General features: G+C 36.9%; 1 protein-coding gene and 1 pseudogene across 1 annotated transcript; one reads left to right on the top strand and one right to left on the bottom strand.

Annotated features, from left to right (window-relative positions):
- Positions 1–2,486: 2,486 nt before the first annotated feature.
- LOC103971789 (tubulin beta chain-like) lies at positions 2,487–13,665 on the bottom strand (annotated as a pseudogene).
- LOC135597492 (uncharacterized) lies at positions 12,896–14,128 on the top strand. The gene is made up of 2 exons (XM_065090483.1): positions 12,896–13,140; positions 13,511–14,128. The coding sequence occupies exons 1-2, from the start codon at positions 12,940–12,942 to the stop codon at positions 14,051–14,053; spliced, it is 744 nt and encodes a 247-aa protein (XP_064946555.1). The 5' UTR covers positions 12,896–12,939; the 3' UTR covers positions 14,054–14,128.
- Positions 14,129–15,312: the final 1,184 nt, after the last annotated feature.

Raw genomic sequence — 15,312 nt, 5'->3', positions numbered from 1 at the left:
TCAATTGAGAAGAATAAAACTTGGGAGCTAATGGATCTACCAAAAGAAAAGAAAGCTATTGGATTAAAATGAGTGTTCAAAACAAAGTTTAATGTAGATGGAAGTATCTAAAAACATAAGGCTTGGCTTGTAGCAAAAGGATATTCACAGCAACAAGGTATTGATTTTGATGATACTTTCTCTTCGGTTGCTAGATTTAAAATCGTGAGAACTTTCTTGACTTTAGTTGCTTACTTGAGTTAGCATGTTTATCAATTTGATATGAATCTATGTTTTTAAATGGAGATTTACACGAAGTGGTTTTTGTTACTCAACTTGAATGTTTTTTGGTTAAAGGATATGAAAAAACAGTGTATAAGCTAAGAAAAACTCTTTATGGGCTTAAACAAGCTCTAGGGCATCGTATAACAAAATTGATTATTATTTTTATCAAAATAGATTTAAGAAGAGCAATAACGAACCTACTCTTTATCTAAAGAAGGAAGGTGAATATAATATTCTAATGGTTTACCTCTATGTTGATGATATTATATATATAGGTTCATCTAACTCTTTTGTGATAAATTTAAAAAATACATGATGAATAAGTTTGAAATGTTAGATCTAGGTCTACTGCATTATTGTCTTAGGTTAGAAGTGAAGCAAGGATCAGATGAAATTTTTTATTTCACAAAGAAAATATGTAATAGATCTACTCAAAAAATCTAATATGATTAATTGCAAAGCTGTAGCAACACTCATGAATGTAAATGAGAAACTGAAACTTGAAGATGGTACATGTCTGACAAATGCAAGATATTACAGAAGTTTGGTTGGAGGTTTGATATATCTAACTCATAGTCGACCAGATATTACCTTCTCTGTTGGTGTAGTATCCAGGTTTATGCATATCTCAAGCAAACATCATCTCGGAGCTGTTAAAAGAATTCTGCGTTATATTGCTGGAACTACAGATTATAGTATTTGGTATTCTCATAATTTTAAATGTAAATTATTTGGTTTCATTGATAGTGATTGGGTAGGAGCTTTAGATGATAGAAAGAGTACTTTAGGCAACGTTTTTAACCTCAGATTAGGAGCTATATCTTGGAGTTTAAAAAAGTAAGTAACAACTAGACATCGGAAGCAGAATATGTAGCTACAACATCAGCAGCTTGTCAAGGAATATGGCTTAGAAGACTTCTTGAAGATCTTCATCAAGAATAAAAAGAAGCAACAGGAATATTTTGTGACAACAAAACCATAATTGTAATGACGAAAAATCCAACATTTTATAGAAGAACGAAGCATATAGAGATACACTATCATTTCATCCGGAATCTTGTAGCAAGTGGAGCATAGCAATGAAATATTGTAGAACAGATGAACAAGTTACAGATATCCTCACCAAGTCGCTTTCAGTTCAAAAGCATGTTTATTTCATGTCGTAAATCGGTGTATGTAACTATGAATCAAAGGAGAGTGTTGAGAATTGATTCATAGTAGTAGTTATCTAAGTAGTTACCATGATCTAGTAGTTATCTAGGTAGTTACCATGATCTAGAAGTTATATGGTAGTTTCAATAACTACCTCAATCATGGGTGACATGATGATATGGGTAGTTACCACTAGGTCCTATAAATAAGATCGTAGTTCACGAAGCAAGATAGAAGTGAAAATATACTTGAAAATATCTTGTAAATATTCTATGTCAATCCTCTTATTTTAAATACTATATCAATTTTTTTGAATCGAAAGAATTCTTTTTTCTGCTCTTCCATCCCCAACAATCAGCACAAGATGGAAGCCTTTCGATGACTGAGATGGTGCCCAAAAGAATGGAAGCCTTGACCACTGAGTTCATGTCATTGCCTCAGTTATTGAGATCCAAACATAGCTCAAAACATGGCTAATCTCAACTAGAACAGGAACAATGCATTTGATATTGGAGGTGTTCATGGAGATCTCTACTGGCAGCAGTGTGATTATGGAGTCTTTTATCCACTCACATATGTCTAACTTAACAATCTCATAGGCATTATCAATTCCAGGATTGTAACCACAACTCATCATGTTCTTCACACTTGATGGGACAAATTGAGACTTTGTGCTGTTGATAAATCTTGCTAAATCTACTGGCTGTGAGTTGATTAACTTTAAGCTTGGAATTTATTTGCAATACTAAAATATCAAAAATTAGGATCAAGTTAGGTTGATCAAGATCCAGCAATTTTATTTTTGAGGTAGCTAATATTGCTTTCTCTTCTGGTTTTTTCCTTCATAGATACATAGCTCTTACAAATATAGACTACAAGGAGAGAAAAATGATTCCAGCATCTACTGATACAATTCATTGATCCAACCATGAAATGAATCTGGCATTGACCTACCTACTACTAAAACCTCATGAGTGACAACACCCTCTGAGAGTTGCACTTCTATGTTCAATGACTGGCACAACAAATTGAGGTGAAAAATGCAGCATAAATGCTCTCTTATTCAGATCTCAACAACAACAACAAAGCAAAATTTATTGCCGCAGTAACTTCAATCTTTTTACCATGTGAGCTTCCATCACAGAGAAGAGATAAAGAATAAGAACTTTGCTAGCATTCAGTAACTGATTTGATACAACAAGTTTCAGGATTTGGTCATAGCTCTCTAATATCAGTGAGACATTGTTCCTCCAAAATCTATTAACTCGCAGTCATGGATGACAAAACCACAATGCCTGATTAAAGGATAGAATCCACAGAAGATGGCATGACACTCAGCAACTCAAATTCGAGAGTTATGTTCGACACAAACTTCGCACGAATACAGAAGCATGTCCTCCATCATAGAAGCATAACCAAAGTCCTCCCATACCGGCTGAAATCAAGATAAGAGCACAAATTCTCTTGATAGAAGCAACTCAAGCTGCCTCCCCTTCCTCTCCCTATTCTTCTTTCACATAATCTTCCACATCAGCTGTTGCATCCTGTTCCTGCTGGTACTTGGCTATCAGATCCTTCAGTGAACCCCATCTCGTTCATGCCCTCACCTGTATGCCAATGCAAGAAAAGCCTTCCTCCTGAACAGGCCGTGAACCGCTGGTTGACCCTCCTGAACGCCTCCTGGATGGAAGTTGAGTTCCCAATGAACGTGGATGCCTTCTTCAGCCCCTTGGGTGGAATGTCACATACACACGATTGACATTGCTTGGGATCCACTCGACAAAGTAGGAAGAATTCTTGTTTTGAACATTGATCATCTGCTCGTCAACCTCCTTTGTGCTCATCTTCCCATGTAACATGGTCGACGCAGTTAGGTACTAACCATGTCAGGGATCAGCAGCACACATGTTCTTGGCATCCCACATTTGTTGGATCAACTCAGGAACAGTGAGGGACCTGTATTGCTGAGAGCTCCTCGATGTCAAGGGTGAAAAAACTATGATGATGAATTGGATGCAGGGAGAGAAATCAAGTTTACAGCAAGCTTCGGAGATCATAACCAAGATAACCAGATAACCGGAGGCAGCATGTGACAACACTCGTTATAGCAGAGATGAGATGATTTAGATCACTAACTGAAGCATAAAACAAATGATAAATAAACAAGATAGCACAATAAGCAGTATGGACAGACCCAAATTAAACAATTGATACAGTGATTCTTTGGGGTCACAGAGAACTTAGAACTTCAACATACTGTCATTTTATATTATTCAGTCTGGACCATCATACATGTTCTCCATAACAGAAAAAAGAGACATGACTTGAAGCTAAAAGTTAACAAATGATAGCTTCTTTTCTTATCAGATTATCTAATGGACTAACAATAGATGCATGATATGCTGAAATGAATGAGGACATATACTATATAAATAACAAGACAGCATAAGAAAGTATTAATGGAGAACTATTTGGTAGAATTCTTAAAAGAAAAGGAATAAAGAATTGCGTCAAGGCACAGGAATTTGAACAACAGTCAGTTAATTACTAATGTTAACAAAAAGTACTAAGATTTAAGACAAGGCACGATATGCTTAACCAGAGGAAAAAAGAAAGGTGATTGAATCTGAAAGTAAAAGAAGAGAAGGCAATATGTTATGGTTGATCTTTTTAAGTTTGGTACAATGAATAATGGTGAAGGATGCAATTTCATTAAACGATAATATAATATCGTAGAAATGCAGTCATTGCTTACAAGTAGGGTTCAGAAGCTTCAGTGTCCAGAAATAAATGTCATAGAGTGCCTTCATTGTCCAGGACCATACATTCATCAAAATTCTGATCAAGCTGATGTACTGAGAGTGGCATTATATAGCTCAACAACTGTCTCAGATACCTTTGGTGATAAAAAAACAGAGAACGACAGCATCACACGATCTGGGTATTCTTCTCTGATCTTAGAGACAAGAAGGGTGCCCATGCCAGAACCAGTTCCTCCTAAAGAATGGCAGACTTGGAACCCTGCAGAACAACATCTACGAATTAGTAACCATGATGCTCTGTCTGAAGAGTTGGATAACAAATATGATTTAGGGTACTAAGTCATGTAGAATCTGTTAAATATGACAGGGAAGAGCTACTGTGTATGAATGTTGAGTGTGATTCTCAAACACAGAGTACTTCAATGCAACCGCATGCATCTACAGACACTAAAAGTTAAAAGTTTGTGAGCATAAACAACATGGGGAGGTAAACATTTATCAATTAAATCTTTCAGATGGCCGTGATCTTTCTGAATCTGGCAACAGTTGGACAGTGAATGACCCATGTTTTAGCTTTCAATTAGTTCTCATTGCAATCATCTTCATGCCAAAATCATCTCCAGCTTTAAATATCTTCTGATGGAACCAGGCAACGGAACATAACTGATTCACATTCATACAGATATGCACAAAGGAAAGTAGAAATATAGAGAACTTAGTAGCCAAATTAGAAGTAAGCAGAGGGTCGAAACTTGAGAGACGAAAAGATGTGCATGTTACTTTCCTTTGATGCAAAATACAAGAAACAAATTCCAACAGTAATTTGAAGAAAGCTATCCTTTTTTGAAATCTCAAACATGATTCAATGCCAAGAAGCACATCAACAGTATATAAACATAAATCCCTAACAATACTATCAACTTCAATACAGAGTGGGCAACAACATTCACAAAGGGATAAAGAATACCACAATCCCTACATTTCTTTAACATGAAATAGAAACCTAACCCCAGAAATCACCAGTAAGCAACAGAAAACCATAAATCCATATGAAAGCAACATTTGCTAGTAACAGACTTCTGCTACTACAAGACCGATTATTCCTTACATCTACCAGTAACACACATTAGCCAATACGGAAGCAAATCTTTCCACAAAAATGAAGGAACCTCCAAATGAAGCCTGAAGCCACCAAACTTGGGAGGCAGTCGTGGTTCTCCTTCCTCACCACGTCAAGCATTGAATCAATGAGCTCTGCACCCTCAGCGAAGTGCCCCTTGGCCCAGTTGTTCCCTGTGCCAGACTGCCGAAAGACGAAGCTATCTAGCCTGAAGATCTGGCCAAACAGCCCAGATCTAACGGTGTCAATGGTGCTGGGCTTGAGATCCATGAGCACTGCATGTGGGATGTAGCGACCGCCTCTGGACGTGTTGTTGTACACATTGATCCACTCGAGCTGGAGGTCAGAGCTGACATTGTACCAACCGGTGCCGTCGATGCTGTGCTCATTGCAGATTGGCATATCATCCTCATAAAGCCCAAGTCCAGAAGAGAAGAAAATGAAAGAAACCACAAATTTGGTATTGTTCAGGTTGCTTGCCATGGCACTGTTGTTGGAAGTTCTTGTAAAGGGTTGTGGACAGTGGTAGTTAACCTGGGCCCAAAAACAGTCCAGCCTGATCTGGTTCAGGTGGTCGCTTGAGCTGCCCAGCACTTGGCTCAGGACTGTGCCCAATGGAAGACGTCTTCCTAAACCCAAATTGAGGCACTCAGGCCTCACCTGACCTTGCCTGGGCACCCAATTGAGGAGTGCAGTCAGATTCATCTTTACTTGGAATGAGAAGTTTGGTATCATACTTGGATTTCACTCAAAGTTTTCTCCAGCTGAAGCCTCCCAATTTGATCTTTATATCGCTTCTTCCAGCTTGAAATCTCCCAAATGATTTGATTATGTTACATATGGATTCCCTATCCATGTTGAACTGTTCTTTCCATTCTTCCATCTCTGTTGCTTCAAATATCAGAATCTAAACCTGGCTTGAACAAAACACCACAAGAGGTCGTTGTCACCAGGGTCCAGAGTCCTGTAAAATCTATATATCCATCTTCTCTATCCCACCTCTAACAGCAGAGCTCTCATTTTTTTCCTCTTTTTCCTTTTTCCCTGTGCTATATTAGAAACCAAAATGTTTAATTGCATACTACTGATTGCTCTCCTTGCACTAGCTTAACAACCAATTGCTTCTAATCCAACTCCTCCACAAAGGCCTCCCCGTGGCTGACATGTTGAATGGCACTTATCTAGCTGCCATTGCCCCAAAAAGTAGCATGCACTTGTGTACATACATGAACATAGATAGGTGCAACTTCTTCATTCGATCCCTCAGAATTTTGATGTTCCATGGTACATGAATGATGAAAGAATTACAAGTCAATCTGCAGAAAGATGTCTCAGTGCAAAAAGAATGATATGTGAAGACTTGAATGACTGATCCCTCTTTGGTTGAAAGCAGAGGATAAAAGATGGGAAGAAAATATTAGGCTGAAGACACAGCATCAAATATCAAACACACATGACATACCGCCTGCAGAAAAGATTCCTGCTCAATTCTGCTCCTCAAACACTAATTATTTCCAGAACAAGAAACTCATTTAATTATAGAGATAAACTGATAAATATTTCAAAAAGTAGCTTCCAAGATAAGCAATAAGCATTTAAAAGAGACATTGAAAGCAAGCATATATATATATATATATATATCAGTACATGCATAAGTTAGCTAGCACATATTGTAGCAGGACATCATATAAGTTGCAGTAAGTCAAAAGGAGAAGTATGCATAATTAATAATATATACACTAAAAACTATCATTTGTACACTATAGAAGCATTATCCAAAACTAGCCTGAATGCTTCTTCAGTTTGGACAGAACAAGGCAACTTCAGCAGCCAATACCACATAAATCAACAGTTTTTTGTACATTGTTCTTTCATGGTAGTGATGATAATGATTTCATTTCCTATAAATTGACATTTCTCCTCTGTGTTGCTGCTCATTTAGTTGCAAAGTCTAATTAATGAATGGATAGAAATAGGAGTATGTGTACATTCCCAACTCAGTTTCAACATCGAAGCAAGCATGCCACCCAATGCCATGTGCTACAAAGTCATGTCTACATTACAACAAATATTAAATGATTTATGGTCTTTTTACCCAATTATCAAGCCTATTAAATGCACACATGTATTGATCCAAGTATCTTCTAGTACTACTAAAATTCTTTCTAGTATTGATCAAGCCTATTAAATGCATGTATTTACCCAATTATCAAGCCTATTAAATGCATGCATGTATTGATCCAAGTATTTCCTGTAAATTCCAACATCAATGTGACAGAAAGGTCTGTGCCCTTTTTGAACTCAGTGAATCCCACCATCCATCTTTTCCTACAGGCTAAATGTTATGCCCTGACATGACTTAATTCCATTACCAAGAATATCGAAATGTCAATAATCAACTTTTTAGAAGTCCACCATATGGTGCCATAATCACATGGCTAAGTAGGGAACATTAAGAATTTCAAAAATCAAAAGTGAACTTTCATAATGAAAATCTCCTATACAGTAGACAATCACGAAATAAATATAAATCATTAAGCAATATTCACACATTATAGTCATAGCATACAATCAATTCACACACATAACAATCATTTAGTGTCATTATGCAGCACTAGCATAAGAGCCTGAACACTCAATAGATGCACTCTCCCAACCTTTGATGGAGATGCTCCATCATGTTTTTGTAGTAAAATAAATGATGCAAATCCTCTATAATCATCATGTTCTCCTCCTCCCCTCTTCTCTTCCTCTTTCACTTTGGTTTGTACTAGCATGCTTGTGTACTAGGTGTCTCTATGCTAGTACATACAGGATTTCTATCGATCTGCCCAAGGACCAATATATAGTTCTGTTAGCTTCATGGAGTCAGTTCATACATAAGTGTGCTACACATGTTGCATAAACATCCATATCTATCACCAAGCAACTCAACCTACAAGTTGGATGGTTGCCTAAGGTGCTTAACAAGAATATCATATAAAATACAATTTCCTTCAAACATTATGTGATCTATTTGCTTCTATAACTTTACACTAATTTAACTAGTGTCTCATATGAGCAAGACTCGGTCAACTGCCCACTTTTTTGACATCATGAAATTCCATTCATCCCATATACAAATAGTACCCCAAAAAATGTATGAAAATAGTATATAATTTTGCATAAAGTTTTTCGATATTCGATTGCATTTCAAAAATTGGGAGTGAGAAGCACTTTCCTTAATTTAAAGAACTATAGGAAATATGCATGGACAACTAAATTATTAATAAAACTTGGAAAAACAATATCTTACCATCCATTGAACTTAAGGTCTGGTTCTTCAACCAGGCAATCTATTTCATAATTGTTCCTTGTTTTTAAGAAATGAAGTTTCACAAACTCAGTCCTTGTTTTAAAGAAATGAAGTTTCATAAACTCAGCTATCCTGTATCAAAAGATGCAAAAATCAATTTCTGTCAGATAACAATCAACAAGAAAATATGCAATTGACAGCTAAGAAGTTTTCTTTGTATTGAAACGTCCAAACAAAGCAAGCACAGATTGTTCGGAGAGCCAATCCCAGAAGTAGTGTTTTATTTAAAATGAATGCAAAAGTTCTATATTCTTTATTGTTAATTCATGAATATGATTTCTCAAACATAAACTACATGTCGAAAATTGTCCATCAGTGCATCCAAAACGAATTTATGAAGACAGTTGGAAAAGATAATCAAACTGTGGACCATTAAATATCCATGAAAATGACTGACGAGTTTTTGTGCAAATGGTCAATTGGTGAAGCTCTTGCATGAATTATGCTGCTTCCTTGTTGGTGTTTGAAATATAAAGTGCCTTAAGTATAACTGAATCTGTATACTAAAGACTTTCAGTGTATAAAGGATATAATAGCAACACAGTAATAACTGTAATAATTGATGTACTTGTAGAACAATAAGAAATAAGGCCAAATTCAACAAGAAAGTTAATAACAGAGAATAAGTTATAAAAACATATGACTAGTCAAACGCATTATGAGCACAGTACCTACCTTTGAAGCTTTTTAAATCTAGCTTCAGATTAACTATTTAAGTTTCAGACTGGATACCCTTGATATTGTGATTTACTTCAAAATAATAAAAATAAAAGAAGAAAAAGCACATAGAATAATTTGGCTTTTTTTACCAACAATTCCCCTCTCATCCCCCAACCCAAAAAAATATTTGGAACCAAGACATCTTTTGCATATTCTTACTGTAACTACACAATTCTTTGACCTAGTATGCATTAAAATAAATAATTTGTCTCACGGACTAAGAAATATTTTTCATGAAAAAAAATAAATCGAAAGAAATAGAAACAAAATTAAGCTTTTTTTTAAAGGATTGGAATCAGATCCATTATTTAGGCATCCACCCCGTAGAAAATATAAACATCATTTAAGACTCTAACCAATATAATGATTCAAGTTAAAATCCAACCATCCACCCAAATTCATTTCCATGTGATTAAATGGACATAAATCCAAAAGCCACTCCACCTTTATTATAGCCCTTTATGACCTGACTAAATCAATCCATCAGCATTATTTACACCTTAACTGAAATGCATAACTCAATCTATTTTAGACAGGTAAGCCAACCACCTCCCCACCTCAGTGTGCAAGGGCACCCAAAAAGTGCAAGTCTTGAACAGGCAACATCATATCTCCAATTGATCACTGAGCACTACACTGAAAGGCACACAGAATCCAGTGGTTGCTGCCTCCATATGGTGAACTGATGAAACTTAGGTCAGTACCTCATAAATGGCCATTATAAAGTCTCAACTGTCTTCCCTTCATCAATGCACAATGTGACTAGAGAAAGAAGTGAGGTGATGGCATTTATGTTTGTTTAAATACTGAGGAAGCTTTGATGAGACTCGGACCCACTGAAGTTAAGAGAATTGATGAGTCTGTTGGGTCTCTTCATAGATTTGTGATCCATCTTAAATGCTTATAGCTCTTTCCTTCGAATATGGCAACTACTTGACTTTTATCTTTTACATTTTATAATCCCACGCTACACATATACAAATAACAATTGGAATCAATTTGATCAGATAGCTCTATGACTTTATCACATTTCAATGGCCCTACTAATGGGTCTAGAGAGTGCATGTTGCCATGCGAATGTTGCACGCATGAATAATATATACTATTACTACAAAAGCATGACACAGCATTATTGAGCAAAAAAAATTCACAAGTTTGGCACATTGGGAATCTGTAACTGATAGACAATTCTGTTAGATACAGCAAAAGATCATTGCGAGATGAGTTCTCAATACTTAGGACCAGCTCAGAAGAATCAGGGGAATTTTTTACTAACTCATTGTGATATGAAATTTAGTTCAGCAACAAATTCCACAAGTTGATATGCCATGTAAAATGATGAAGTACCTGGTAAATCATTACTGCCAGAGATACGGCAAAAGATGGTCGCAAAACCCAATGACTTGGACAATGATCACAAGAGTCTTTGCAGTGATAGAGCTAATGCAAAGATGACGTGGAACAGAAATATTTGACAGATAAAATGATGATCATTAGAAACTTTGTGATCAATGATCAGAAGAATCATAAGAGTCCTCTTAGTAAATCATCTTGTACCTTTTCCCCAAAGGTTGTGCCACTGTAAAAATTGAAGAAATGATATGAGAAACAACATACAGAAATGTAAAATTAACCTAAGGGAACACAGATATACCTAGTTATATCTATGTGTGATTCTTCAGAGTTACACAGCATTAGTTTTATGTGATCAAATTTGGCAGACTAACCAAAACAATTTAGGATTTACAAACAACAAGCTTGTTAATTAATACAGAACCTGAACATCAAAAGTTAAAACAGCTAAATCATTCTCTAGAAAATAGAAATATTTGCTTTTAAAATTAAGGATTGGTACAAAAAGTAAAAATAATGACAGTTCATCACACTATTTGGAATACAACTGGCATACCAGCAATAAGATGAACTAAAAAACCTTGGCATTATTGTGAAAGTAACCTTTGCTTTAGAGAAAAGGTTTGTAAGTAATAGATTAATTATCTCCAAGATAGATGAATACATTGAGAAAAGCTTATTGTTCACAAATTTTCTTATTCTTCTTTTGTGCCATGCCAACCAGGTTCTCATACAATTTATACATGTAGTTAGATCATCATAAAACTTGCAGGTTACATAGTTCGGCAGCTTAATTTGCATGTCTGAAATGTAACTAGATTATTTTCAAAACTGATGCTTTGTAAGAACTCTACAGTTTCTTGGGAGATTTTTGACATGCATCCTGCTTATCTTAAATTTGTCTAGATCAGTTGCATGACCAATCTTTTCCTTGGCACAGCAAGAGTTTCTGTTTTCCCAAAGCAATCCACCTTATATGACTGTCTAGTAAATTCACGCCTTGTCTTCATTGGAATAGAAATTCCATTTGCATTAAGAGAAGGTGTCTTCTGCGTTCTCCTCATTTTCATCACAGTAGCTATGTACAGATCCCTTCTAACATCACTCTCTAATTTAAACAAAATCTTAATATTTATCTGTTCCTGGTAATCAGATGTTGATCCTGCCTGTGTTGACAGGTATCAGCATCCTATTAACTCCAACCACCATACCCAAATATGTACAACCTTCATGACCTAACTACCAGCATGCACCAGATGGTACCAAACATGGATCAGTATCATCTTTGTATCAACAGAAGTCATAATGATGCTCATTACACCATTACAATCATGATATATTAAGTCATTCTGCCAATACCTATGGAATATCCCTTGTGATCTTTCATAAACCTTAGAGAGTCTTATATCCATCCTAGGTTCCTGATAGCCATTGGACAAATGAGATTTTTATATGAATTAGGATATTTTCATTAGACAAATTTTACCAGTTTACAGGCATTGTTTGCTATATTTTGGGGAGATCTTTTGCTGTTAAATTTTAGTTACCAATGCAGACCTTATACGGTACAACTTTATAATTTTCCACAACAAAACCATGTTATTGGTATCTATATTTTAAAAGTTAAACTACTATTCAGATTCCTTAGCTACTTGGCACCTTAAATACCACTATAATGTACTACTATCAATAACTGACATATGCTATTCGATTGGACATACAAGTAAAAGACATATAATGTACGTGAATCCTTCCTGGACACAGTTGCAGATAGATTCAGCACTGATCAATAAGAGATATAGTACATGAAGCCATACCAAAAGCTGGACATCAAAAAAGTGAAACCATTACATGCACAAGATTTGCACATAAAAGGTTTCTTCTATTCTCAGGATTCACACAGTTGGAAGGTACTAGACTACATTACACTCCTGGAGTTTTCTTCCTCCCCCTTCCTAGGATTCATTAACCATTGACAGACTCTGCCATGTATCAAAAGTCAATTATTAAATAACTGTATCTGTGTGGCTTATCTAATCATCCACCCTCAGAATTTTTCATTTATTGACACCATTAATGTTTCCCATACTTACAGTCATCTGAAAGCAGTATATAAATGTATAAAGGCGGCTTCTTTCTGTATTGTTATGTGAACTCCTTTGAAGCAATAATCTCCCTTCTCTTCTCTTCTCTTCTTTCTCTTCTTTTGTTTGATGATTTGGGAGAGGAGGTTAATGGCAGCGGAGGTGAGCTCGTGGTCAAGGATGCTGAGGGGTTATGAGGAGGAAGGAGAGGGGAAGAGGGAGCTTGTCACAAGGGATTTGCTCGGTGGCGGCGGAGCAGTGCTCGGATCTGCGGAGGTGGGTCTTGAGCTCCGTGTTCCGATGGGTTGGGAGAGACGGTTTGATCTATTGGTACGTTCTTGAAGCTCGTGGATCTTCTTCTTGTCTCTTCCCAATTGGTTGTTCCTTTGAATTTGAATTTGCGAAACATGGCAAAAGATTGAATTTTTATGTTAATGGGTCCTTTTTTACCGATCTAATCCCCAAGTTTTCGTCGTAGTAGTCCTGCTGGAAATCGATACTTTCATTTGAATTCTGCTGAAACTTTCATCGTTTCTTCTGTAAATCCCTCGACTGTAATCAAATCAAGCACCGGCTGATACGGAATTTCCCGAATGAAAAGAACAGCTCTTCCCACAAGAATTCACAGAATAAACCTATTAGATTCCATATTTATCATTCTTTCTTATCCTCTAAGTCCCTAATTCTCGATCAATTGCAGCATGGAAAGACCTACCTCGAGAAGCGCGACCATGATCCGGTTCCCTCCTGTCTCCACAATCTCAACCTCGCCCTACCTCCACCATCCACCGCCGCCCTCGTCCCGCAGCCGGACGCGGCGGCGGCGGCGCCCGCGCCCTCGGCGTACCAGAGTGTCTGCACCCTGGAGAAGGTGAAGTCCGCCCTCGAGCGCGCGACCCGCCGATCCGACGGCTCCCCTTCGCCGCGCTCCTCGTCGACCACCACCACCTCCTCCTCCTTCTCGGTGATCAAGCGGCGTGCGCCGGAAGAGGATGGCCCCGGCCCCGGGTCGCTGATGGGCGAGCGGGGGCGGGCGGCGGCGATGACGGTCGCCGGGTGCCCGGTGTGCCTCCTCTACGTGCTCGTCTCGTCGGTGGACCCCAGGTGCCCGAGGTGTGCCGTGCACGTGCCGGTCATAGGCGAGCTCAAGAAGAGGCCCAAGTTGGACCTCAACTCGCCGACCCGAGATGGTGATGATGACGAGGACCGGAAGAAGTCACATTTGTCTTTGCAAATAATATAGCATAAATGTATTTATATTTTAAATTTTGGCACTTTTTTTATACTAGTAAAAAATTATGAGAATTATGCAATTCCATCCAACTGCAAGAATCCAACTCATTCAATATCCCAACCAAAAGGAACAAACCATGAGACTCAAAAGGAAAATAAGAATCATGAAACTCAAAATAATAGAGTTTTGGGTATGTTTCATATATGTATATACATATTATCATTTTCTTTGCATGTGTTTCTTCTACCCTTTACTTTTTAGTTGAAACTCTAGAATTGCTTCAAAACCCTTTAAAATCTTGTTACGACTATTTTTATTTTTATATTTCCAGTGCTTTATATTTTTACATATTTTTCTCAAATAAAATAATGTTGAGCATGATTAGAAATAATACTAAACGTGATACATATCACGATTATTTTTCTTAAAGTGCACATCAATGGGCTTCGCATTACACCCTAGAATCAATTATCATACAAACCTTTTTCTTTTTTATACAAGGAACAATAACAGATCCTTCGGCACCAGAACAAAGTACTTTTCATCAAGATAGCCACCTGTCGCCTCATTTTGGATGTCAATAATCATGGCATCTGTTTCACAAGAAATATGCCCTACCTGTTCGTGCAGAATGCATCATCCGCTTCCTTTATCCTGACAATGGTTCAGCTAAACTTAAGGCAGCTTTAGAGCTTCTATTTCTCCAATTTGTGAGCTTCCCACAACATGTCCAACAAAGTAGAGCTCCCTGAATCAGCTTTCTCAACACCTCAAGTGGTGCTGAAGAATTCATGTATATCAAACTCAATGACAAGATAATTCATGTCGCAGACACCAAAGAATTCTTATTTGCTGTAGTGATTCCATTAATGCATACAAGGAGTAAGTGATATGGTGAGTCAAGAAAATAAAACACAATTGGTACAGGCTCACTTATCAAGACAAATCTTAGATTAACAAGTTTACAAGTAAATAATTTTATCTATAATCACCCACGTTCTTGGTAGTAAAACATGATAAAAAAATGAAGACGAAAAAGAAAAACCTTGAATAAAAGTAAAACATGGTTAAAAAATAAAAAGAAGACAAAAAAAGTAAAACGTGATTAGAAAAAGATGATGAAAAAGAAAAAGAATAAGAAAAGTTGCTCTTATAAATGAATTCAGGAAGGAAAGTCCATATACTTTCACCTTGCATTCTTCATGAAAGACATTCTATTCTCAGCTGGTCAACTTCCAAATCCCCACCACAAGGCAAAAGAAAAACCT

Source organism: Musa acuminata, chromosome BXJ1-11, assembly GCF_036884655.1.
Source record: "Musa acuminata AAA Group cultivar baxijiao chromosome BXJ1-11, Cavendish_Baxijiao_AAA, whole genome shotgun sequence".
Classification (NCBI taxonomy): Eukaryota; Viridiplantae; Streptophyta; class Magnoliopsida; order Zingiberales; family Musaceae; genus Musa; species Musa acuminata.
This window is presented reverse-complemented; position numbering and strand designations above follow the sequence as displayed.